Raw genomic sequence first — 25,074 nt, forward strand, 5'->3', positions numbered from 1 at the left:
GTGTGTTGCTACACCTAGTGATGGATTCTCTAAGTGAGTAGTATGGGAACTTAGCTTGTAAAACTGAGCGTTATGGAAGCTCAGCCCAGGAACCTGAGTGGTTTGAAAGTAAAGCTGGAAATATACTGTAAATATAATATACCATTTGTAATGATATTAGGAATGAGCTACAGAGAGAACTGAACTCGGGAAGATCCAAACACTGTCTCTATCATGGAAGGAAACTTTTAACTGATCGTATAAGCAAGTTTGAAGGAAAGTCGCAGAGGCTGGTGCGCCTGGTCCAAACGCTCACCCAGGGAATATATTGGTTTGCTTTCTGCACCTCTCTCATAAAGAGGATGCCCTAAGAAAGAACCTTGAAGAAATATAAGATTAACTTTGGAGAGTCCTGTCTGCGATTTGGATCAGTTTGCAGACACCCAGAAAGTGATACAAATTCAGCACTGTCATGTAAGATACAATAATACTGCACTTTTGTGTTAGGCTACGGCACACACACCGTCCACTTGGACGTATTTGGGAAAGAAATATATTTTAATGCTACACCTGAAGTTGCCTCTGTAAACAGAGGTGACTGAAGTGTTTAAATTTATCCCACTTAAAAAAATTACATTTAATTTGCATGACAATTCTAATGAATTTTGGAATACCTGGACATCTGTCTAGAAGTTACTAGAAAGTGCTACATGATCAAACCGGGTAAAAACTGTAATCGTTTGACCCTGAGCCAAATGGACAAATTTGGACAAATTTGCTTTTTCACAGTGTACTGTCTATCTATATGCTGTTCTGACCTTTTGCTGTACATAAAATCAAAAAAAAGAAAAAAAAAATAATGCACAACACAACAATGTTAGTCTGTATAGAAATATAGCAACATATGCAATTATGATCTAAATATGGAGTAAGTAAAAAGTTACTTAATGTTTAGTTTGTGAAATACTCCATTATTGAACACAATCACACACACACACACACACATTTTCAGAACCGCTTGTCCCATACGGGGTCACGGAGCCTACCTGGCAACACAGGGCGTAAGGCCGGAGGGGGAAGGGGACACACCCAGGACGGGACGCCAGTCCGTCGCAAGGCACCCCAAGCGGGACTCGAACCCTAGACCCACCGGAGAGCAGGACTGCGGCCCAACCCACTGCGCCACCGCATCCCCTGAACACAATCAATACCATTAAATTATAAAACACCTCACATTCCAATTATAGCCGCAATTAAGCCTATTTTATTATTAGGTAATGCAGTTTTCCAAAATCTAGAAAGTATCAGGATCAACTTATGAGTTACATTATACCAAGAGTCTGTTTTTAAGCAACAATTTATATGTACGGTATATGTGAACAATTGCAGTTTTGTGTTGTATTTTGCTGCAGTTAACTGAGGAACAGTGTGAGGATCATTTATTAATGTAGAGAGCAGGCCGAAATAAAAGTTTCCCTTCAAAGCCTTTTCTGAAAAGGAGTTCAACAGCCGTTAACATCAGTAACATTTGTGAATACAAAATTGTTTATGCCCATGTGCAAATTGTGGTGTAAAAGTTCATGCACCGTAACTTCATGATCTTCCCCAGATAGGCCTTTACACAGCCGCTACTCCGGCATGCATTGTATGCGATTGTTTGTCTGTGTACCTTATTCTTAAAAAAGAAAAAAACAGTTGGTAGGAGGTCATCAGGATTAATCTATCCTGCGTTTTATGTATCTACTAAAGCGATGAACATCGGTGCATCAAGTGGATAGTAACAAGCAAGGTCTGCAGCCATGTCTCTTTCTCTTAATGTAATACACAAATTGTATTTTTGCTGAGATATACATCGCTTTGGAGAAAAGCGTCTGCTAAATGAATAAATATAAATGTAAACTGTTATTAATGAGATGTGCAATTGTTATTCATTATATGTCCATTAGATGTGTAGATGTGCAAATTGTTACTCATTCACGATTACGATAGTGCCGCCACAAGGACGAGTCCAAGCGAGCGTTGCGTTCACTAGCGAGAAAAGTATTTCGCAGAACCACGAGCTGCTTAAAGGGAAAGTCCTGCGCGAGAGCCAAAAGCTATTTGTAACACGTGACGGGGGGCGGGGGAGTTGAGGGGTGGGGACGTTTCTCCAGAGCTCTAGACTAGTTATCGTCTTTTGCAGTGTGTATCGCCCGAGCGATAAAACATCAAAGAAAAATCGGCTATGGACTGACACTGGAATAACCCAAGACGGGAGTGGGCGGTTTCTCCAGGGCTGGTTACTTTTTATATTTTTTCCATTTTTGAAATTTGGCAGGTAAGGCGAACTCATAATGTTAAAAAATAACGCAACTTAAAAAAATTGTGCAAACGATAGTGTGCAACGAAACACATCTGAATAGTCGGACAGCGAGGGAGAAGGTAGTAGTAGTAGTGCCCCGTCTCTTCACACACAGTTCGTCGCTGTTTTCAGCCGGCTCAGCGGGGTGTGAGTGATGTATTTAAACCACCAGGTCTTCTGTTTTTTTTTTTTTTTCGCACCGAACCATTTTACACTAACAGTGGGCGCCAGACAAAGTTGGAAAACTGAATCGACTTCTATTTTAGAAAAAACTGTACGTTTTGAATAATTTCCGTGAGTCAGGTGAAGGTCGATTGGACACGGTTACGTGATGCACGTCAATAAAAGCGTGCCCTATGGGACGGTGTTCTAGTTTCATTTTACGCGCGTAGTCGCGTAACCCGTCAGTTCTGCAGTTCTTTACAGCCCTTTGTTTGTTTTTCGCTTTGAAACAACGGTTGGGCCGAGTAAAGAAACCTTAAGTTTCACCCTTTTAATGTCATGTAAATACCTGTAGACATATTGTTCCCTCTTCTATTATATAAATTCCTTTCCTAACTACAGAGCTATTGTGCTGTTAATCATGACAGCTAGTAAGTTACTGTATGTAAACACTCAGTCGCACAACGAACAGTCTAGAACTTGGTGCGAGTGAATCGCATTATGAACTCGTCATGCTGTCCTGCTCCTGACTGGACTTTTCAGGAGCTCTAAGCACATGACTTTTTAATAATGAGGACTCAAGAAATTCGACATTCTGGGAATTATTCTTCTGCGAGTCGGTTGCTATGCGCTCAGCAAGTGTAACTTAGTTTACTTTACTGTAATGTGTTGTTTTCATTTTGGCTTCCACTTGTGAAAAAAAGGTTTCAAATGATAAACACTACTGTTAGCACTTAACTATCAAAAATCTTAAAATGTTTTCAGATGTTTTTGCCGTCAAGAAACTAATACTGATGGACGTGTCTTGCCTGGGTTACTTTTAATGGCATCAGCTGGGGTGAAATGAATGTTAGTAATTGTGACCCTATGGTGCAAAACATTTTGACTACCCTAATTGCATAACTGGATGGATCAAAATAATTTGAATGACTTTTTTTGATTCACCGGACAATGATTCAATTTATGAAACATCTGTAAGTATTTAGAAATATAGGTATTAAATGTTATTCAAATGTAGGTTTAAAAATAGTGTCAACAACACAGTTATTGGAAAAAGCCGCAGTATAAAAGTCAGCTTATTCACTAGATTCAATTTTGATAAATGTCTTGGATGTGTTCATTGCATATAAATTGTATTTACCACAACAGTTTTTTTTTGTTTTTTGAATACTTAGAAGTGGGTAGATTTGACATCTTTCTCTTCCCCTTTTGTATCTCTTTGCTTACCACGTGTTGCTGGGGTTTTGAAATCTTCACCCTATACCTCTTTATAGGCTGGGCTATGTCTTTATAGAACACTTAGTTGTTAACTGACTTGAAAGTCTTTTTTTTTTTTAAAAAAAAAAATAAAAAATAAAATAGAATGCCCAGGAAGGGTGGCCAACAACTGGCACTTGGAACCCCAGAGGTTTTTTTTCCTCTCCTCTGTGGCTAGTAGAAATACATATAGCTTTAATAGCTACATGGATAATGTGTTACCCTAGTATATGGTCAACTATCTTATTTATTTGTCTTATCAATGCTGCTGTTCAGCGCTCTCTCACTGTATGAGAGGAGCGCTCTATAAAAATGAATTGTACTGATTTGCAGGCAGTCCTTCGTGTGTGGCTAAGGGGTTAAAATATCCACTTGCCGTGTAATCTACTCTGTGTCTAATAAACAAAAAAAAAGAAAGTGGGGGAGCACACAGAGTTTACCAAAACAGCTTTTCAATTTTCATCACATAAAGATGTTTTGGCAGAATCCCTTCGCCAGTGTATAAGTATGTTATGTAAGCTTTCATTTTATTTATATGTCTAATTTCTTTAACTGCTTGTCCCGAGAAAGGTTGTGGTGATCCGGAGCATGTCCCGGAAGCGCTGGATGCAAGGCTGAGGCAGGGTAGACCCTGGAAGGGTGTCAGTCAGTTGCAGAATATTACATACATATGTGTTTGGCACATACGCGCACAGACATAATATCTACAAGTATGCCACACGACATATATGTACACAAATGTCAATAAACAAATCTAAGTAATAAACAGTAATTTTTTGAAATGATGATTAGAATTAGTTTATCTTCGTACATATTTATGCACATATATCTAAATGTACAAATACAACTATTTCAAAAATGAAATAGAATTATAGTGAATGCAGTAATAAGGGGAATGAAACTACATTATTGTGTATAATGATGATGTACAGTACATACTTTTGAGTACAGTGTGAAACACCACAGGTCACAGACCTATTATGGAATGGTGTGGTACATAAATCTCACAAACAAATACTGAAAAATAGTGACAGGGTTCCATGCTTCTGTAAGTATGTGCAACTGTATGAAAAATGACCCAGCCAGGTTTTTTTTTTTTTTTGTGCGTCATAACTTTTAAAAAAATAAATCATTTCTAGCTCCCCAAGACATTGTGAAAGATGTTGTTTTTGATATTGCTATGTTAATTTTTTTTTTACAGTTTTTACTTTTTATGAAAAACAATTTTCCACTACTGTGGAAAAGAGCTACTGTACGTAATATATATCACTGCTGGCTAGCAGCAAAAAGTAGGCATTTGAAAGGTCTGTCTTTGCCATTTGCACACTGGTCAGCAGTAGCGCCCTGGCCAGCTTGATTCTCATGCCATAGCATAACTATATAATGTATAATCATTACAAAACTCACTTCTATAGTCCAGGACTAACGAGTTTTACCACCTGAATCACTGCCTGAATCTTTTTTCAGCGCATTTTGTAATACATTATTGCAGTATTCAATAAGATACTGAACTTCAACGAACTTTGAATAGTGCAATAATCTATTACAAAATGCATTGAAAAAATTTTCAGGTGCATAGCTTTGTTATGCTGCATATCTGTACGTAGAACTACATGTGGGTGGTGGGCCCAGATATCAGGTCGGTCGCTGCTGCATCCACATCCATGGGCTTCTGCTGTACGGTGATGTCGGGTGCGCGAGAAGACGATGGTTGAGTCAATTTTGCAGCCTCCCGCTCCGCCTTCTCCCGGGCACGCTGCTCACGCTTTCGTTGAACTGCTGTCTCGGCTGGTGTCTTTCGAATCCCAGAGGCCTCGGCTTGCTCCCTAAGTGCAGCTCGTCAGTCACGATAGTACTTTGAGTCATGTTTCTTGGGCATCTTTGAAATTTTTAATTCGATGATCCGCCTTCGGGCCCCCTACCTCGGTCTAAATTTAGGTTTTCCTGCCGGCGCGATATGCATCCGATAGCACGGCTCTCTAGTTATGAACTGAGGTGCTGACGTCAATGCTATGACGTGGTTCAAACATAGTCACATCTAATGCAACGCGCGGCAGCTCGATAATGAGCCAAATGTGGGACATTTTCGCAACCTTTCCAGCTCGCTCAGGCTCAACCGGCAGTGGCCATTCATATCTCGTTTGATGCGGTGTTCCTTCCTCTATCCAGCGGTATATTCAGTATCTCTCTGTGTCTTTTCATTTGCGAGCAGTAGCAGCGACAGCGGGTTGCATTTTTACATGATGGGGTTGCACTTTTACGTGACGGTCAATTCCCAAGTTACTCCCCTACCTAGTGAGGAGAAAGACGTAGTTGTACGTCAGAAGATTTGGGAAGATGCTAAACTTCGATAGGTTCCTGGTATTTTAATGTGTCAGCAGTAGTGTCCTGGCCAGTATGATTCTCACTCTGTAGCATAACTATAGCTATAATGTGTCGTCATTACAAAAACTCACTGCTATAGTCCAAGGATTGGTGAGTTTTACCACCTGAGCCATTGCCCAAATCTTTTTTTTCAGTGCATCATGTAATACATTATTGCAGTATTCAATAAGATACTGAACTTCAACAAACTTTGAACATTGCAATAATGAATGCATTGAAAAAAGATCTGGGCAGGTACTGAACTTCAGTAGGTTCTTACTATTTTGATGTGTTGTTTGTTGTAAATTGACTTAAGTCTTTTTTTTAATCTATAATGCCCAGGAGGGGTGGGCATCCAGTGGCACTTGGGTCCCCAGAGGTGTGTCCCCCCCCCCCTTCTCCCTTGCCTTTCGGTTGTGAGTTTTATTCCTTTCCTCCATGGCCAGTAGGCCTAGTTACATCTTTAAGAACTGCATGGGTATTTGTAGTAATTTAATATATACCCAACTGTTTCTTATGTGAACCAATCCTGGAAGCCTAAGGATTTTGATATGTTTCTTATGTCTTTGTTCAGTGTTCTATGTCTCTGTCTGAGAAGAGCACGCTATAAAAAACTGAATTTTACTGAATAAGCTTCAAATATAATAGCATCAACCTAAATTTGCAATTCCATACCTGTCACATATCCCTGTTACAAATGTGCCTAGAAGCCCCCCCATTATGGACTTTTTTGTTTCTCAAAGGAAGCTGAATGGCTTTCAGTGAAACCTATACTGTGTATTATTTGAGCAAAGAAAGCACATTTTAAAACAGGCAAATGTTAATGTTTTCATTCTGACTGCAGTACTCATTCAGGTATGTGTCTTCTGTGAATTTCCCTGTGTTTATGCTAGCCCATTTTTTGGGCTGCTTGGATGATGTATTTCCAGATTATCTCTTGCTGATAAGGGTGCCTGCTCCAGATCTTCCACAGCACTGCTTTTGTTCCTATGAAGAGACTGTTGCTGAACAAAGAAATCCATGCATTCTTGTGGAGTTTAGTGCACCACATTATTTGTGCTGTACCATGGAATCATGGCATGTTGTCACACTGAGTCAGTGAGAGGGACATCATCACCGTGAGATGGACCCAAGTGCGGGATCATGATTTAGGATTTGACTGGGTAAAGCAAATCTCGTAGTCGGGAACAGGCGAAGGTCCAAACTCGAGGGGTGAATGTTGTATCAGGGATGATCTGGAGATGTGGTCGAAGGGACAAGGTAAAGGTCGTGGGAAACAGGATTGGGGAATGAGGAGACGGAATGGGGAGCATGGAAGGGAGACCCAGGGATAAGGTAAGGCAAGTGAAAGTTTCTGGAGTGCAGGGGGGATGGCTTTCTCAATGGGATTCTGCGACTGAGAAGCAGTGGTTTGGTGATCTTTATACCCTGTTGATTATGACCAGGTGCTTGTGGTTGCGGTGTTGGAGTGACAGTTGTGATAGAGGTTTCAGTAGCATTTACCGATTGAGCCAGGGATAACTTTTCTTTCATCTGCTTTTTTTTTGGTTGTAGTTCGATTGCTGGTGGAAATAATTTGACTAGAACCACCTTGGTGAAACAAAGGCTTGTCTTAGTTAAGACAGTAGTAAATTTGTGCTGGTTAGAAGGTGATTCTGTTTTCCGTCAAGCAGCTGCTTCCATGTTTTTGTTTGATTCCCCTCAGTCAAAGGAAGGATTGTCCTCTGCAACCTGTTGTTTATGTTGGTGTGAGTGAATCAGTATGCTGGGTGACACTCCTGAATATCTTATTGTTTCTACTGGTGGTTTTCAACCAAGTAAGAGTCTCATGATTTTAAGCCAATTCTTTGAAAGTGAATGTAAAACAAAGTGTCGGGTTTGCTGCAATAGTAATGTGTACTCTACATATAATTATGGGAGAGTTCTGATTCTTTCAGCTTCATGGAGATGGAACCTGTTTTATACTTAAGTGAAAGGTTTATGTCCATTTAATATTGTATATGTCATGTTTTCCTGCTGAAGGAAATCATGGAAGAAAGGCTGTGAAAACTTGAAAGTTACTGTATTTTTGAAAGTCAGTTCCTTATGGCTTGTGTTCATTGTTTATTGATTTTTCAACTGGATTTTTGGGAAAATTTCTATATTTTTGTATATTTCACTGAAAAATGTTGCAAAATGACTCGAGAAAGTTTGAAAGAATTTAATGCAAGGTTTTCTTAATCAATGCCACAACAATTTATTATCTTCTTCTTTTTATGCCTTCTACCCCTCCTGGGGCATAGGCCACCAACAAGGGTTCTCCGGGAATCCCTAAGAGCTGAGATGTCATGAAGTCTCATTGTTGGCATTTTTGTAGCTGGCAAGGTTTTTATGGTGTGACATTGTTAACCACTGGTCTTAATGCAGGGATTCAGTGGCCTTGAGTGTATCCCCGTCACTCTTGGTGTGGGTACACCTTGGAGGGACACATTTTGAGAACTCACAGATGGTTATAATTAAAGAAATTAAGTTGACAAAGCCACCACCTACAGTATATTAATTTGGCAAAGCACGTCCTCACTATGCTGAGTGGTACAAGGCAGTGTTACTAACAAATATAACACAACAGGTGGTGTGTCTAGTGTAGCAAGTGGTGTGGTGGTTAAAGCTGTTGATGTTTACATTTATTCACTTAGCAGACACTTTTCTGCAAAGCAGCTTACAATGGATACTATGTAGTGTTACTAGCCCACACACCTTATTCACCAAGGTGACTTATACTGCTAGAGACACTACTTAAAATGGGTCACTCATCCATACATCAGTAAAACACACTCTCTCTGTGTCACTCACACACTATGGGGGAACCTGAACAGCATGTCTTTGGGAGGAAATCAGAGCACCCAGAGTAGACCCACGCAAACACGGGGAGAACGTGCAAACTCCACACAGACTGAGCGGGGATCAGACCCATGTTCTCTTGCACCACCCAGGCACTCTGAGACAGCAGCGCTACTCGCTGTGCCACCATGTTGCCCTATTTAACTGATGCTTTTCTCCAAAGCAACTTACAGTGTTAAGGTTACAATTATTTATCCATTTATACAGCTGGGTAATTTTACTGAAGCAATTAGGGTAGGTACCACCTTGTTCAAGGGTACTGCAGCCAGAGGTGGGGGATTGAACCTGCAATCTTTGGATCCAAAGGCAGTAGCTCTAACTGTTACACTACCAGCTGTCCCTCATGGAACCCAGATTTGCATCCCACCTCAGGCTGTATTATGCAAAGACAAGGACCTTACCCTGAATTCCTCCAGTAAAAATGTCCTGCCAATTATAAGACACATCCTGCAAATCTGCTGGAACACATCGTCTGTGACGTGACCTAGGGTCATTAGGTGTTTCTGGTCTTTCAACATCAGACACCCTTGCCCAGGCGACCCATCCGCGGTTGATCAAGCCCTGACTTGCATCCCAGCAGCAACTGACCACGGCTCTGATCTTTCAATCCAGAGCCACATAGTGGCTCTCTCTGTGGCTTCAGTAGCTGATCTGTTGGCCTTCCTCTTTGTCTCCCCTGTGATGCCCAGCAGCATTAGGGCTTTGCACAGTGAGTGCCCTGCAAATTTCTGATGACCCACGTCTATGGGCGCGGAGTGTGTCTGCCAGCCTTGCCTCCGATATTATTCTACAACCCCCTGGTAATTTAAACGTTTCCGCTTATTGGCTTCTTCCCAGGGCACTATGAGCTCCAACATGACCATTTCCTTGGTAGTCTCAGAAAAGAGCTGCTTTTCTGAGTCCACTCTTGGCTGCCAGTCGGTAGCTGTGATTTGGAGGCCTGTCTTCCCTCTAGGCTGTGGGTGGACCTTATAGGCAGCCTTGACAAAGGAGATAGTATTCTATGTAGGGTGGTGATTTTTGGTGGCGCTGATGGCTGTGGCAACATGTTCTGCAGCTGTCTTCATCACCTGCTTGTGATGCCAACGGTAGCAACCTTCGCCAAGAGCTTTCGGCAACTGCACAGAAGGTGTTCCAGGGATCCTCTCCCTGTGCAGAGAGGGCAAGAGGGCGATTCACTCTTCGTTCAGACACAAAGGTTAACTGCACTTGGTAAGGTGTCATATACAGCTTGGACCAGAAACCTGACTCGGTGGGAGTCAGCCTGCCAGATGTTCGACCAGGTAACTTTCCGTTGTAATGTACTCTTCCACTTTGTCTATGCTACTTGCTGCTTGAGCCCCACCATTCTGCTGGCTCTTACTTTCTTCATGCCTGCCCATACTCCCTTCTGAATAATATGGTAATAATAATGGGTGTTACGCACACACTTTGTGTTGTTGTTGTTGTTGTTGTTGTTGTTGTTGTTATATTAATAAAATGGTGCCTATCTTGGCCACCGGCCTTGCACAACTGGGTCTTTGAGAGCAGACCTAAGCCTGCTCTTTCTGTTGTCACAGTACCCTCTACCATCTACAAGTGATGCTAGGCAGTGGGATTGAAATGGTCAAAAATTACAATTACCCTTGGATCTCACAGAGTAACCTTTACTGCTCTGTCACACTGTATCACCCTTTTTTTGTAGTACAGAGATGGAATATGTTACACATCATAGTTCCCCATATAGCAGTGCCACAGTTTTAAGTATGGTCCTACAATAGTAACTACAACAGTAGTACAGTTGTTTTGTTGTGAGTTACATCTGCCTTAATGGACAGATGTGATTTTATTTTGTTTCTATAAGCCATTGTAGTCAGTTTTTGTTGTTAAGGACCCTTTCATATAAGATGTGATTGTACTTCATTGGCAGAATTGTGGTTGTTTTGAACACAGTTGGTTCCTGATTTACAAACTATAACTGGGATCAAAAGTTAATTGGTACTCAAAGTTCATTAGTTGATTGTGACACAGAGGGGGTAGGGGCGTGTCATTAATTCACCATGCAGGTGCTAGTGTAATGAGTACTCTCAAAAATAGTGTTGACTGACTGTACTTTGAGAATAATGTGTCTACATCAGTATCTCTCTGTTGGTGAAATTTACTTGTTTACTTCTAGTTGTGTGTTGGTCTGGGAAAAAGTGTCTGCTAAATTAATAAATGTAAATACAATGCAAATGCTTGAGCGTTCTGAATCCACTAGCATGCGTATTTATGGCATGGTGTAAGGAAGAAAGCCCAAAGAGAACTTCACTCTTTAAAAAAAAAAAAAAAAACAAACCATCAGCTACTATTCACTATGAATATGTGCTGACATGTCAAGTGAGGCTTTGGCATGTGATTTGAATTGGTATGCCAGTTTGAATACTTCTCAAAAAAAGTTTGTGCCACTGAAATGGGCTAACTGTGGAGATGGATGAGTTGTCAGTGTTTGTAATGCAGCTAGAGTTCCCGGGGAACCAGAAAATATATTACAGTTCTGGAAGTTATGTTGTCTGTTGGAAAAAGATAATTTACCCTGTATTTTTCTCATTTTTGAACTGTCATAGTTTAAAAAATGGGCTAGAATCTAATGAGGAATGACATTGTTGTGACTCGGATGCTGGTGCTCCTGTTGACTGTTAAGAATCTGACATTTGGGTCAATAGTAGAACAACACCAATTGAATTGCAAAAAGGGGTGAAGTGTTAATACTGTATGTTGTCTTTGGAGTGAGGTTTTTTTTTCCCCCCTTACAACACAAATGTGGTGGTTGTTTTGTTTACAGTACTTCCCAGTCCACCATAAAAGTTCAAGCTTAGTGGTGCAAAACAAATATATTTACAGTCATGACAAAACAAAGCACTGACACACTGTACTATTATATGAGAATAATGTACTGTATGGGAATTTTTATTTATGTCCCACTTGCAGTGATTTGCTTGACAACCATACTTTGAGATTCATTAATTTATAGTCAGTATTATCAAATTAATACATGATTTCTCCCAAAAAATATACTGACTAGTGCAGCAGGCAGTTTTGAGCCGCTTGAACAACAACAACCCTAACAACGTTTTCATAAGTAATGAACTTAAAGATTAACAAATACAACAGTTACGATGGAGTTTTAGTGTAGCTTTTAGTGTATAGCATTATGTGTATTGTAATTCTAAAATTATCCCTGCTAGATTTTAGGTAGAGCTGAAGTCTTCCTGTTCTGGTCTTGAGACCTCCTGGTACTAAAATGTAGATTTTATTTTGGCCTTGGTCTCTACACTGTCACATTTAAAGCAATTTATTGGATACATGTGCTTGTTTCAAGGGGGGTGCGGTGGCGCAGTGGGTTGGGCCACAGTCCTCCTCTCTGGTGGGTCTGGGGTTCGAGTCCCGCTTGGGGTGCCTTGCGACGGACTGGCGTCCCGTCCTGGGTGTGTCCCCTCCCCCTCCGACCTTACGCCCTGTGTTACCGGGTAGGCTCCGTGACCCCATATGGGACAAGCGGTTCAGGAAATGTGTGTGTGTGTGTGCTTGTTTCAGTAAGCAGGCCATGGTTATGTTCTTGTTAATTATACCAGCTGTATTAGTGTGTGAAGTAATTCGGCAGCTGTTCCAATTTATGCAGCCCAGTGCATGCAGAAATAGCTACGCGAAGTATCTTTGATTTAGGGACATAACTAAGACTGTTCTTTTGTTTGTAACTCCAAAATCAGTTTTGCAACCTCTTAAAGCTGATGACCCTCAATTTACTTTGGGTTAAGTTCTGTAGAATTTTGCAGAGTTTACAGATTGGAAAATTGTTGCTTGAAAAGTGGACAGTTGTTCTGCCCAGTCCGTATGTAGGATGGGTTGTGGACATTTTCCTGTTTATTTACTAATTAATGGCATTTTTTTCCCCCGCTGTTCCTTTTTCCATTTGAAACTCGTTTGCCAGTACCTATCATCCAAAACAGAGATCTCCTGATCATTGCCATCCACCAGCAGCTTCTAGGGTTGTTACAATGACATGTACTAGCTTTTTTCCAACCATAGCAGGCATATTGAAGATTGAGGCTTCAACCTGTCCATTCTTACTCAATGTTTCCATCTCTCAGGACAAGGTGGCAGTTATCTCAGAGGTGGAAAATGAATTGATCTTGCATTGAGCTATCTATTAACTGTGTACAGAAAACCCTCATGAAATGTTTGTTTTCCAAGTCTATCCTGGTGGCTCTCTGTACATCAGATCCAACTTGCCACCAAGTGGTGACTTGACCGCTTTCCCCTTTTCTGCTCCTGTATATTAATCTGGAATAGATGATGTCAAGTCAGGTGACATAACTACAAAGTCAGTCATTTCCTTTTGAGCTAAGATGCTCTGATACCAGGGACACTTATGCTTGTGTTGAAACACTTGTTTGTTATGGACAGTCCTTGAATGGCACAATAGTATGGTAGCAGTTCACAGCTTCAGTTCAGATGTGGCCATCTGTTCCTCACAGTGCATTTTTCTATCTAACGTGAGCATTGAAATCACCCAGCAGGGCTGCAGAGTCTGTAGGCAGCAACCTCTCGAGCGCATCACCAGCTTTCTCTAAAATGGCTAAATACTCTGAACAGCTGTTTGGTGCATGAGCACAAACAGTTGTCCTCTCTTCAACTCATAGCTACATTGAGGCAACCCTCTTGTCCGTCAAGAAGAAGTTCAGATGTACAGACCTCAGCCAGAGGTCTGTGAGTATCTCCACACTGCCTTGGGCTTTTCATGAGAACAAGCACAACAGTAAGAGGGGGATTACCTCTGATCAAGAAGTTTGATTCCAAAGTCCATGTTATGGTAGAGGTGAGACCAACTACATCCAGTCATTGCTTTTCTACCTCAAACACCAACTTAAGCTCCTTTCTTGACTGAAACATTTGAAAGTGGCAGGTTCGACAGATTGGCAGCTGGAAGACACTGGGTTTGCCTACTTCACAACTGTAGCACTTCCTTGTGCACCAGAGCCATATATACATGAAAAGGAATTTAGATGTACTTTAGCTCCCTTCATCTAATGGTGTTGCATGTACATGTCTGTATTAGCCCTCCTGTTGAGAACTTCTATGAAATCTGGTGCTTCTTTCTCTCCCACCCACCCTGTCAACATGGCCCCCCCCCCCGGGCATTAGCACAGTGGTGATGCTTTCCTATTTATGTCAGTTGTTGTGATTTGTTTTTCTTTTTTTTCTGGAAAAATCCTGAAGACCTTAGAATTTTTCCCATGGTACTTTGTATGGCGGCACAGTGGCAGAGCAAGTACCACTGCTGTCTCATAGCTTCTGGGTGCTGCGAGAAGACATGGGTTTGATCCCCACTCAGTCTGTGTGGAGTTTGCATGTTCTCCCCGTGTCTGCATTAGTTTCCTGCAGGTGTTGTGGTTTCCTCCCACAATCCAAAGACATGATGTTCAGGTCCCCTCATAGTGTGTGTGTGTGTGTGTGTGTGTGTGTGTGTGTGTGTGTGTGTGTTCCACTGAGGTATGGATGAGTGACCCATTGTGAGTAGTGTCTCCAGCAGTGTAAGTCACCATGGTGAATAAGGTGTGTGGGCTGATGACACAACATAGTATCCATTAGAAGTTGCTTTGGAGAAAAGCATTTAAATAAATGTATATTGTAACAGTAAAATTATAGTCATGCTGCATTGTTTTCACCTTCATTTCTTAATGTTTTCTTTAGCTTTTAGGAATCACAAATGTAAATAGTTTTTGTAAATGAAACAATTGTTGATAGACACATTAAAAATAACATTGTATAAAATAATGTTAGCTAATGTCGTACAGCAGATAGATTTGTCGTCATTAGATGTTAAGGGCACAATTTCATAAAGAATTGAGCACATTATATGAGATATGGGCATACATGGTCTAAAAGTATAGAAACTCTATACAGTCTGTCAATACTGTTCTAGAATGTCACATGAATATTATTGTACTAAGTTCTGGGAGAGCCGGTACTCTTCATTAGGATAGGGTAAGCACAGTTATTTTATTCCAGGAATATTCATTGAATGCAAGCTTATATCCCCTCTCCCCAATCGCAAGTGTGGTTTTCATCATGTAGTGCAATTTTTGTGCAGTGGCTGTATAGCTGCTCACAGGCCTCCCTCCTAGCTAAAGTCTGTATGCCCCAGAATGAAAAATGGAGTCTGAAAGTGTTGACTTTTTTAATAGCAGTGACTGTTTTACTACAGGCCAAATGCTTGGTTTTTCTGGTTCAACTGGATCTCATGTGTCTTCTTGTTGGAGCATATTGGTTCTCAGAACCCCTCTGTATTGAAAAGGTGAGAGGCTGTGTAATGTTTACATTTCTCATTAGCATATGCTTTTCTTCAATATTATGTACATAAACAAATATATGTCACAACAGGCAAATGTTGTAGGTGCATTTCTGGGAAAGCACTCAATTTGTTCAATACCATTGTTTTTGAAAGTGCACATTATACAAGTGACTGCCTCTAGAATCCATAGGAAACACACAGTTGATTGTGACATGAGGTTTTCTCTAAGAAGTTAGGCAATGTGGAGATATGGAATATTGAGACCTTTCTTCAGTGCTGAAAGGTTGTCGGCAGTGCTCTGCTGAGGGATAAAGGGAACTTGGATTGGAGGCAAAATAGAATCTACAGATTTTTAATGGTGGATCTCTCAAATGTGGGACCACTGAGCAGATAGAGGTGGCAGAGCACAGTGGCCTCTTGGAGGCATAGGGAGCAATTAGGCCCTGAAAGTATCGGGTTTCAGGTGTTTGGTTTTAGATGTTTGAGGGATGAAGAAATTCGAATTTGATTTTGATAGCTGCAGAAAACCAATGAATGAAGCTCATGATGGCCGATGCATGTTTATTTTAAACCTGTCTTTCTTCCTGTGCAACTAAGCTACGTACAGTATGAGGATAGTCTACCCAAAATAATGGTGTGGTTGTTATCGTGGTATTGGCAATATCTGTCTCTAACTGAGACAGAAAGCTTAAGTTTATTCAGGGCCACTATGGGATTTATTTCTTTGGGGTTATCTCTTTGAATTGCAGTTTACTATAATAGGACATCAGCTGTTGCACTACTTATGTTTGGGTGGCTTAATGTCAGTCAATTCAGAGTAAATGCCTTGCTTGGGAGTGTGACAAAAGTCTCCAACTAGCTTTGAACCTGTCTCTTTGTTAGGTCAGTTCCCTAAGTCATGCATCTCTGCCATGCCCTGCTTATGTGATTGTCATCGTCACAGTAAGCACTGAGTATAAAACCTGTAACTGGATTGATATGTCCCCCCAATATTCAAACAAGACTAACCTCCTCCAGTATTTTGTATAACTACTGTGAGTACTATTGCTTTCTTTGGTCTCCACAGCACCCAACAGAATTACAATTAATATGTTCTCAGGGTTCATTTGTTTTCTGCCTTAAGTGGGATTTGATGCTTGAGTCTGGAATACTTTGTATTTGATTACTCTGTCACTTTAGTCATGCAGATGTTGACTAGGAGCTGATGAGCACAGAGAAAGGGTAAGATGACAGAACGGAGCGAGGCTTCAGTTTACAGATTTGCAGAACAGGCAAGAGTACAAAGTGTATGGAGGGCCCCAATTTGCATGAGGATTAAGAGGAGACTTGATGGTTAGGACAAGAGACCTCAGTGTTGCTTGAGTCCAGAGTCCCACTCGCATTTCAATCAGTACCAGAGCCCAGTGCAGGGGATCAACTAGTGTCTCAAACTGCAACCTTGTAGCCCCATGCTGCCAAAAACAAAAGCTTCTCAGTCCAGAGATAAGCTTTGGAGGCAGTTTTCCATGATGTTTTGTGTCTGTAAATGGCAGACTTAGTAGAAGTAAAGTATGTACACCATAATCCGTGATACGCACAAGAAAACTGCTTTGGAAGTATGCCATGTTGAATTTCTGACTGTCACCAGTGTGTCTGTCTGGTTGGATTGGTAGGATTGCCAGAAAAGTGCATGTGTTGCGGTGGCTTGAGCTCATAACTTATGAACTCAGTCCAGCTTATCCTACTGGATAGTTTTTTTTTAAAGCAACAGACTGGCCTGATTTCACAGTTTATAGATTCTGCTCTCCATTCTTACTTACTTTTTAAACATGTTAGTGTTAAACTCAAGCTGTTAGCAGTGAGCTTTAATGTAAATAGTTCTCTGGCTGTGGGAATGCTGCAGAGGAGGGCCCAGTTTAAATGACATTGAAAGTGTTCAGATTAACATGTCTCGTTTCCTCTAAAAGCCGGACAGCCATTGATAAAGACACTGTTTACATTCACAGGCTTGCCACCCTCTGCATGCTTTACCTCTCCCACTATTTGGTCTTCAGTGGAATGACATGACCCATTTAAATGGATGTTTACTGGCAATAGAGATGGGGCCAAAACCCTTCTCAATGACCTCTTGTCTACAATTCAATTAAAAGGGCTTGTGAGCTGGCCCATTATTCCTAGTCTGTTCCCACTGCTTTGTGTACAGAGAGAGAGCTTTGATGCAAACTCATTCTGTCAGCACGTTTCATATTTCAAGGTAATTATAGCCCAAAAGCCCTTTGTTTCTCACCTTGCATATTCGTTTACCCCATTCCATTTTAAAGCTTATTTCTGCACGTTTGATCTTAAGAATTGCATGGGAGAGCCAAATAGGGATTTGGCATTCAAACATGTCACCAGTGTAAATTAAAATATTGACATTGATACAAATGGTATATAAATAGCAAATAGGTTAAGAAAAGACATTGCCTTCTGCTAGTGTCTCTGTTTCAAGGTTACTTGGCTTCTCTGGTACTGAAATGTGGATAGTTATCTGAATATGGCTGCTTTCAGATGACTGTTGAAACGTGAACAAGATTTCTGACAATGTAATATAGCACAAGCCCTTCCTGTCTGCCATCCTCAAGGTCAGTCTACTTTATCCAGTTTTATTTTTAAAAGACACAGCTGTATAGATATATATTTTTAAAACCATGCATTTACAGTATTGACTTTCCTGCTGTTTTCTGACTTCGAGCTGTAAAAGGAAAGGGCTCAACATGTCATGTTTTTCCTCCCCCCCCCCCCCCCCCATGAGATATATTTGAGGTGTGAAAAAGAATGAACAACTGGCCAAGAGTCTTGAGAAACTCATGGATTACTCTTGGTGGTACTTGGATTTTATGTTGGTGCTATTAGCACACTTTTCTTCATTGTACTGTACAACATACAGAAGGGTAACCAAAAAAATGCATTTCATAATGGACAAAGAGCTTTAGAAACACAAATATTTGAAGTAGTTTATTTGTCTGATGCCACTTTATTTTGCTGATGCATATTACTTGAGCAAATGCCTAGAATTTAGAATAGGAAGGGTACACAAATAAGATTGTGACAAATGATGTATTTGCTAATTTAGGTAGCTGTTAGCAGATCAGTAGAGGTGGGTCCAAAAGATGTGTTGTGAACTTTTCTTGGATTGTGGAAGGGGTTCAACAGTTCTGAAAGAAAAGGCACTCAGTCCAGCACATCAGAGCTAAAATCCAAGTATAAACTCTTGAGGAAAAGAGTTTTTGGGGCTTCTTGAGTGGGACCATCAAGCAACCAAATGTGACAGAGGGCAGAGCTCTTGGATTTAATGATCAGGTCCTGTCAGTATCAGCATGTTGAATCTTGGATTATTTTTAAACAGAATCTTTAACAATTTACATAAAACCAATTTGGGTAGGTGGAGATTTGAAGTAGAAGTACATTTTGTTTGTTGAACAGGCTTCTCTGTTGAACTCCAATAAACAAGATCTGTTTTCTATTGTACCACTCTTTGTTTGAACAGTATTTTGCCCTGTCTCGTATTTGACTTTGATGCTTACTGTGCTTTAATGTCGAAGTAATTGTTGAGCTTCACTGTATCCTTGATGGAGTTAGTTAAATATTTAATGTTAAAATTGTATTTTCTATGAGATGTACGTCGCTTCCGGAGAAAAGCTTCTGCTAAATGAATAAATGTAAATTTAAAGTCACATTTCAAATTATTGATTTGGCAGACACTATTCTCCAAAGCCACGTACAATTCAGAGTGAAAAGGTACATTGCACCAAAAGATGAGATGCAGATATATATAATTCAGAGTACAGTCAATGAATAGAATACTGCCAATTTACCCAGCATATATTACATAAACTGTTGTATTTAGAATTTTTTTAATGTAAAATGTAGTGGGAATTAATGATGCAGGTAGGATATCAGGACTGAAAGAGGTCAGAAAGAGATGTGTTTTCAGTTTCTTCTTGAATGTTGAGAGGGATTCAGAAATTCACAAGAATGATTGGGCACTCGTGGACCACCAAATGGCCAGGGAAGGAGGAGTGTAGTGGTTGGGGCGTAGCAAGTGAGTACATGAAATTATGGTTAAATTTAAGTTGCAAGAGGTGGAATATGAAACCTCTTTGGTTTTTGACATTGCTTCCACGATCATGGTGCAAGATGTTTTCAAGTCTGTATGGAATTTCTCTAGTTTGTATGATGTCACAAAGCAGTGTGGGAAAGTGACACATCATGTAATATTAGACATGAAAATGAAAGGTACTGTAAGATTAGCTAGAAAACTCATTCTGGATATGAAAGACTTCTCTGTTTGTACTTGTAAAAAATTTCCTCCCTTTTCTTTACAGGTGACTGATCTTTTGTTCTGGCAGTTTTCCTCCACCAAATTGCACTTGGTAAGGTGTCCCAAAGTGGTCCAGTAAAGAGAAGGAGGAGTCACAATTCCACATTTTTGTTATTTTCCCTTCGAGGGGTGGTGTGTACTGATAAGGCCACCCAGAGCATGGGGCAGAAGGTTCCTGGAGGCATCAGGACTGTGGATATGCGGGACCCTGCATACCGGCCCTTCAAGTTAGAATTGCAGAACCTGGACTATATGAAGCCAGCACGGCTAGACATGCTGCTCGACATGCCCTCTGCTGGTCCGGACGTGCAGGTGCAGCACTCCTGGAACAATGATGACCGCTCACTCAACATCTTTGTCAAAGAGGACAACAAGCTAGTCTTCCATCGGCATCCTGTGGCCCAGAGCACGGATGGCATCCGAGGCCGGGTGGGTTACACACGAGGGCTGCATGTGTGGGAGATTAGCTGGGCCATGCGCCAGCGGGGCACGCATGCGGTGGTGGGTGTGGCCACAGGCGAGGCTCCCCTACATTCGGTAGGGTATACAGCGCTGATAGGCAACAATCATGAGTCCTGGGGCTGGGACCTGGGCCGGAACAAACTGTATCATGACTGCAAGAACCAGCCCAATAAGACCTACCCTGCCTTTTTGGAGCCAGATGAAACATTTATTGTACCTGACTCATTTCTGGTGATTTTAGATATGGATGAGGGGACACTAAGCTTCATGGTGGATGGACAGTATCTAGGTGTTGCTTTCAGAGGACTCAAGGGGAAGAAATTGTATCCTGTAGTGAGTGCGGTGTGGGGACACTGTGAAATTCGGATCCGGTACATAAACGGACTTGACCGTAAGTATGGTTTTTATCCCATTTATCTCTTTTTTTTTTTTTCCCCCCCTCTCCCCTGATTGACAGTGTTCTGTGAAATTCAACAGGGCTGAATTTGGTGATAGTATTTCACAAAGAAAGGGATCTCTTTCTATCATTAATACTATGCCTATGTCTTGTGATCTTTGTAGTACAAACAAGACTTGAAATGCCAGCAACTGAAAGTATATTTGCAGCTCATAGTGTTTCAGCGATTACATTAAGAACACAAACTTTCCCTCTTTCCAAGGATGGGAAGTTTCTGATCACTTAGCAACCAGTATTGCATATCACCGTGTACCCTCCCTACCTGCACGAAGAATGTGATCCTATCTCTACCCATGTACTGCTGGTCAGCCATCAGAAACCCATAGCAAGGGAATAGCTTTTAGGGCTCAACATTAATGGTTGTCTGATTGTTAGGGACAGGAAATTTGCTTACATTTTTGTAGTTGAACTAGTAGAATCATTCTGATATATCTGATAGACAGATGTACAATAAATTCAGGTGAAATACGACGTGAAGTGATGAATGCCACCATAATAAAGCAGCCATGTGACATTACTAATTGCACTTTCTGCATTTTTGTTTAAAAATCTTTTCCTCACTAGAGAGCACTCAAATTTGCGAAATAGCCATTAAATCTTGCCGTTTTGAGCAATTTCTTCCAAGGAAGCACCATTATTGCACTATTAGTACCACAAAATCAAAAATAATGGCTAAGCAAGGGAAGAATATATAATCAGTTTTTGAACATAAAATGAAAAAAATTATAGAATACAATGGCAAAATGTATAAGCACTTTATCTCTAAGCAGAAGTGCACTTGACTTGGCTGATGGAGTGTTTTTTTTTTTTTTTTTTGGAATTAGCAGGCTTTACCTCATATTGAACTGAAAATGCAATCAGTGAAGTTGTGGATAGTACATTTTGTGTTGAGCTCCTACCAATTAAAGGATGTTTTAAACCTGGACATGTACTTATTTTTGTCTTTCCAATACGTTTTAAAATTGGATTGGTAAAAAAAAAAAATTGATTTTGAGGAAAATGTGAAATTTACCTGTAGTGATTGCAAACAAAAAAAAAAAAAAAAAAATAATAATGTTGAGGCCTGGCTTTTGCTATGGTATTTGCACATGCTTTAAGTTGGAGCTATGAGTTTACTGCATTATTTAGTGTGACCTCATGTGGCTTAAATGTGGGTTTAAAGAATTCTATGCTGTAGAGAACCAGATATTAGTGCATATGAGACCTGTACCGTTCTGCTCTACAAACATTCTGCAGGTTTCTTAGATAGCAGAGCTCTTGAATGTTTTATAGTTTTGCACAGATAATGTGGAAGGGATAAAATGCAGTGTGTGTGATAATTTGGAGTTTAAAACAAAATTTTAGGAGAGAAATATTAGATGGAATCCTCAGCTGTGCCCAGCTGTCAGTCTTGCACAATGCATATATGGTAATCTCATTTACAGTCAGTCTTGCATATCATTTTTGGCAAACCTCCCCACCTCCACAGCCTCACCTCTTTTTGTATACTGGGGGGGCTTAACCATACTCAACAGCAAGTTCAAGCTCTCCAGCGGTCTCTAAATTTATCCATCTCTCAGCTTCAGAATGTGTAAATTGCTCAGCTGTAAAAATGGGTGAATAATTGAAAGTTGAAATTAACCACTTTGAAGAAAACTCATGTAAGTATAAATGCAATACAACATTTCTGGACACACAACATCTTGTTAAGACTGTGGAAGCATCTGTGCAGGATTTGGAACAGTGGTATGAGGATGATGTTAGAGATGCATCTGCCCTGAGTTGCATACTATACAACTTCTATGTAGGACAGCAGACTCCAGATTGAAAGTCCCCCCCCCTTCTTCCTAGTTGCACATTTTACTAGGAGCTTTAAGCCAGACTTAAATTCAAGTATAGTGCTATTTGGGCTTTGTCCATGTGCTAATTGACCACTATGTCTTCACGCCTACGCAGGATCTACTGGTTGTCCAAAGTGTCAGGCTTCTCATTGCTAGGGACAAAGGAAAATTTAAGATCAAAGCTAAAAACACCCGTCTGAAAACTTGTGTTTTTCTTGGTTTTTTGGCAAGAGATGCAGAGTACTGTTCATAGTGGAGTTATAAACATTTTTATTTATCAAGTTTCTACTTAAGATCTGACTTCTCCATAAAGAATTAAAAATTGAGACATTTTGTGTTATGTTTTTTTGTTCCTAAATGGCTGACCAGGTGTCACTTTTTTGTTTCCTCACATTTGTCTATGGCTACACTAGTTTTGCAGCAAGACCACAGGAGCTTTGAATTCCATAAGTGCAGGATGAATGGAATACTGGCTTGTCTATTGTGTACTGATAATGTTCTAAGTTTAGTGCATTAATTGGTGTGAATGTCAATAAATTCAGTTATAAAACACAGATTGAATGTTTCTAGAGAGAGCCCTTTAGAGGTTAGTTGTAGCAGGTGTTTCTCACTACTGTTTTGTCTCTCCCCCTGGCAGCAGAGCCTTTACCCCTTATGGATCTGTGTCGACGATCAGTGCGTCTAGCACTGGGAAAGGAACGACTTGGTGAGATCCCTTGCTTGCCTGTGCCTGCCTCCCTTAAAGACTACTTGCTCTACCAGTGAGAAGAATCCCCCTTTCAAGGACTTCTTGAGAAGAATCCCCCTTTCAAGGACTTCTTGCTTGACGAAGGAGGGACACCCTTAGACCTCTCACTTGCAGAGGAGGTGGAGTTGCCATTTTCCTCAGAGATGACCCAGATGATCGTCACAAAGACCTTTGATCTGCTATCCAGTGTGCATCTAACTCCTCCTTTTACATTTGGCTGTTTTAGCAAATGGTTTAGACAGTACTTGTTGCATATTTTGAAATGCCCATCCTGTTTACTATCTGGTTATCATCACCTTTTAACTTTTTTCCTCATCCTAATAGGGCTGGAAGTACTCTTAGAGGTAAAACATAGCTGGCCATCTGCACCAAGCAAAGGGCACTGGTGGTTTGCTTTGTATACTCAAGGGTCGCAAATTAGATAGTTACCGTGTGGTCACCACTTATCTCCTTCTGGTCAAACAGTGTCATTGTTGCTGGTAACAATTTTGTTCCCAAGCACTCGTATGGGTTCTGATTTAAGCATAGACTTTAGCTTGATTCATTTTCTATTTTTGCACTTTTCACATTGATATTGGCAATTAGGATTCTGTTTGTAGGCAGCACTTGCAAAACAGATGCTGCCTTTCAGTGATCCATCTGTTGGCAAGTATGTGCTCAAATCTGTTCATTATTCTGGGTTTTATTATTATGCTTTTCAGTTCAGTCATGAAGTGTTTCTTAAATTTACAAATAAAATTCTCAAGGTGTAAATTTTCCTCCTTTTTAAACATTACATCCTGGAAACACAGCAATAGCAGATGAGAAAATTTTCTGGCAGATTTGAGGAATAATTCTCTCAACAGACACTGTCACACTACAAAACACTAACGTTATAGTGCAGAAAAGGCTGAAGTGCCTGTTTGTGTCATACTGAAAAATTATAAATGAGTAGTATTGATTATTGGGGGGGTTAAACTGATAAAACAATAAAATCACTATGATTCTGTAGCCCTCCAGTATCAAGAACTCTTTCTTAAAAAGTACTGAACATTTAATGGATCACATGTCAGTCTTTAAATATTTGGTCCTTTTTTATGCCTGTAAGGATCTAAGGGTTTGCTCAGATGGTTTGAAGAGCCAGGAAGGCCTTGGGCAGAGTGTGTAAATAGTTTGTGATATTGCTGCTTTAGGTTGCCTTTTAAGTGAACTTTTTATAAGTATGAGGTCATTGCAAAACCTACGAGCCAATTTTGTCTTACATTAGTTGACTTCACCTGGTTGTGGGTGTTTTCTCTGTCCTCCTTTTAAGGTTATTCCTTATGTTTTGTACTCAGTAATGTCGGTAACTACCAAAAAAAAAAAAAAAAAAAAAACTTTATTTTGTATTACTATTTTTGTCATGTACCTTCTTCCCCTTTTCATATACAATGAGATCTCTGCAGCCCTTATTATAAACTGTCATTCTCTGTAGAATTGAGCTGATAGTGTAGGCAAACATCCTGTGAGTTTCAGAAGTTTTAGTTGGAAAGCAAAATACACTGTTGATAAAGCACTTCTGCTTTGCATGTTTCAGCCCTCATACAGTTGACCAGTCTATTGACACTGTGGTGGAGCTTATGTACCGATAACAGAAATAGCAGCGCTTCCTATTTCAACCTTAAGGGTGTTGCTGCACCCAGTAGCACCAGGTATAGGATGCAGGTATTTTCTTTCCTCAGACTAACTCCATCAGGACTTTACAACCACCAAAAAGGATATTGAGCAGTGTGAAGAATTGAGGGCCAACAGATCATGTCATAAAGAGTAGGGACATTCCTTTCCCTTGTATTATATAACATTTACATTTATTCATTTAGCAGATGCTTTTCTCCAAAGCAACCTACATCTCAGAGAAAAATGAGTGCATTAATTACATCAACAGAATAAGAGACTTGGATGCAGACATGTGATTCTTAAGTTGTCAGTTT

The 25,074-nt window shown here is 40.4% G+C and overlaps 1 protein-coding gene across 2 annotated transcripts; it reads left to right on the forward strand.

Moving 5' to 3' along the window:
• Positions 1-2,148: 2,148 nt before the first annotated feature.
• spsb1 (splA/ryanodine receptor domain and SOCS box containing 1) lies at positions 2,149-24,400 on the forward strand. Of its 2 annotated transcripts, none has more exons than XM_018741868.1 (3): positions 2,149-2,296; positions 19,643-20,491; positions 23,015-24,400. In XM_018741868.1, exons 2-3 carry the CDS (start codon positions 19,798-19,800, stop codon positions 23,140-23,142), a joined length of 822 nt encoding a protein of 273 aa, XP_018597384.1. In that variant the 5' UTR covers positions 2,149-2,296; positions 19,643-19,797; the 3' UTR covers positions 23,143-24,400. The 2 variants fall into 2 exon arrangements, with proteins under 2 accessions (XP_018597384.1, XP_018597385.1); XM_018741869.1 differs by having other exon boundaries at positions 23,018-24,400.
• Positions 24,401-25,074: the final 674 nt, after the last annotated feature.

Source organism: Scleropages formosus, chromosome 25, assembly GCF_900964775.1.
Source record: "Scleropages formosus chromosome 25, fSclFor1.1, whole genome shotgun sequence".
Classification (NCBI taxonomy): Eukaryota; Metazoa; Chordata; class Actinopteri; order Osteoglossiformes; family Osteoglossidae; genus Scleropages; species Scleropages formosus.

What these genes read in the sequence shown, in the direction of transcription:
- spsb1 (XM_018741868.1), top strand. Translation starts at nt 19,798, where the DNA reads ATGGGGCAGAAGGTTCCTGGAGGCATCAGGACTGTGGATATGCGGGAC. An exon ending in GTACATAAACGGACTTGACC is followed by an intron (nt 20,492 to 23,014) that starts GTAAGTATGGTT and finishes TCCCCCTGGCAG; the next exon opens with CAGAGCCTTTACCCCTTATG.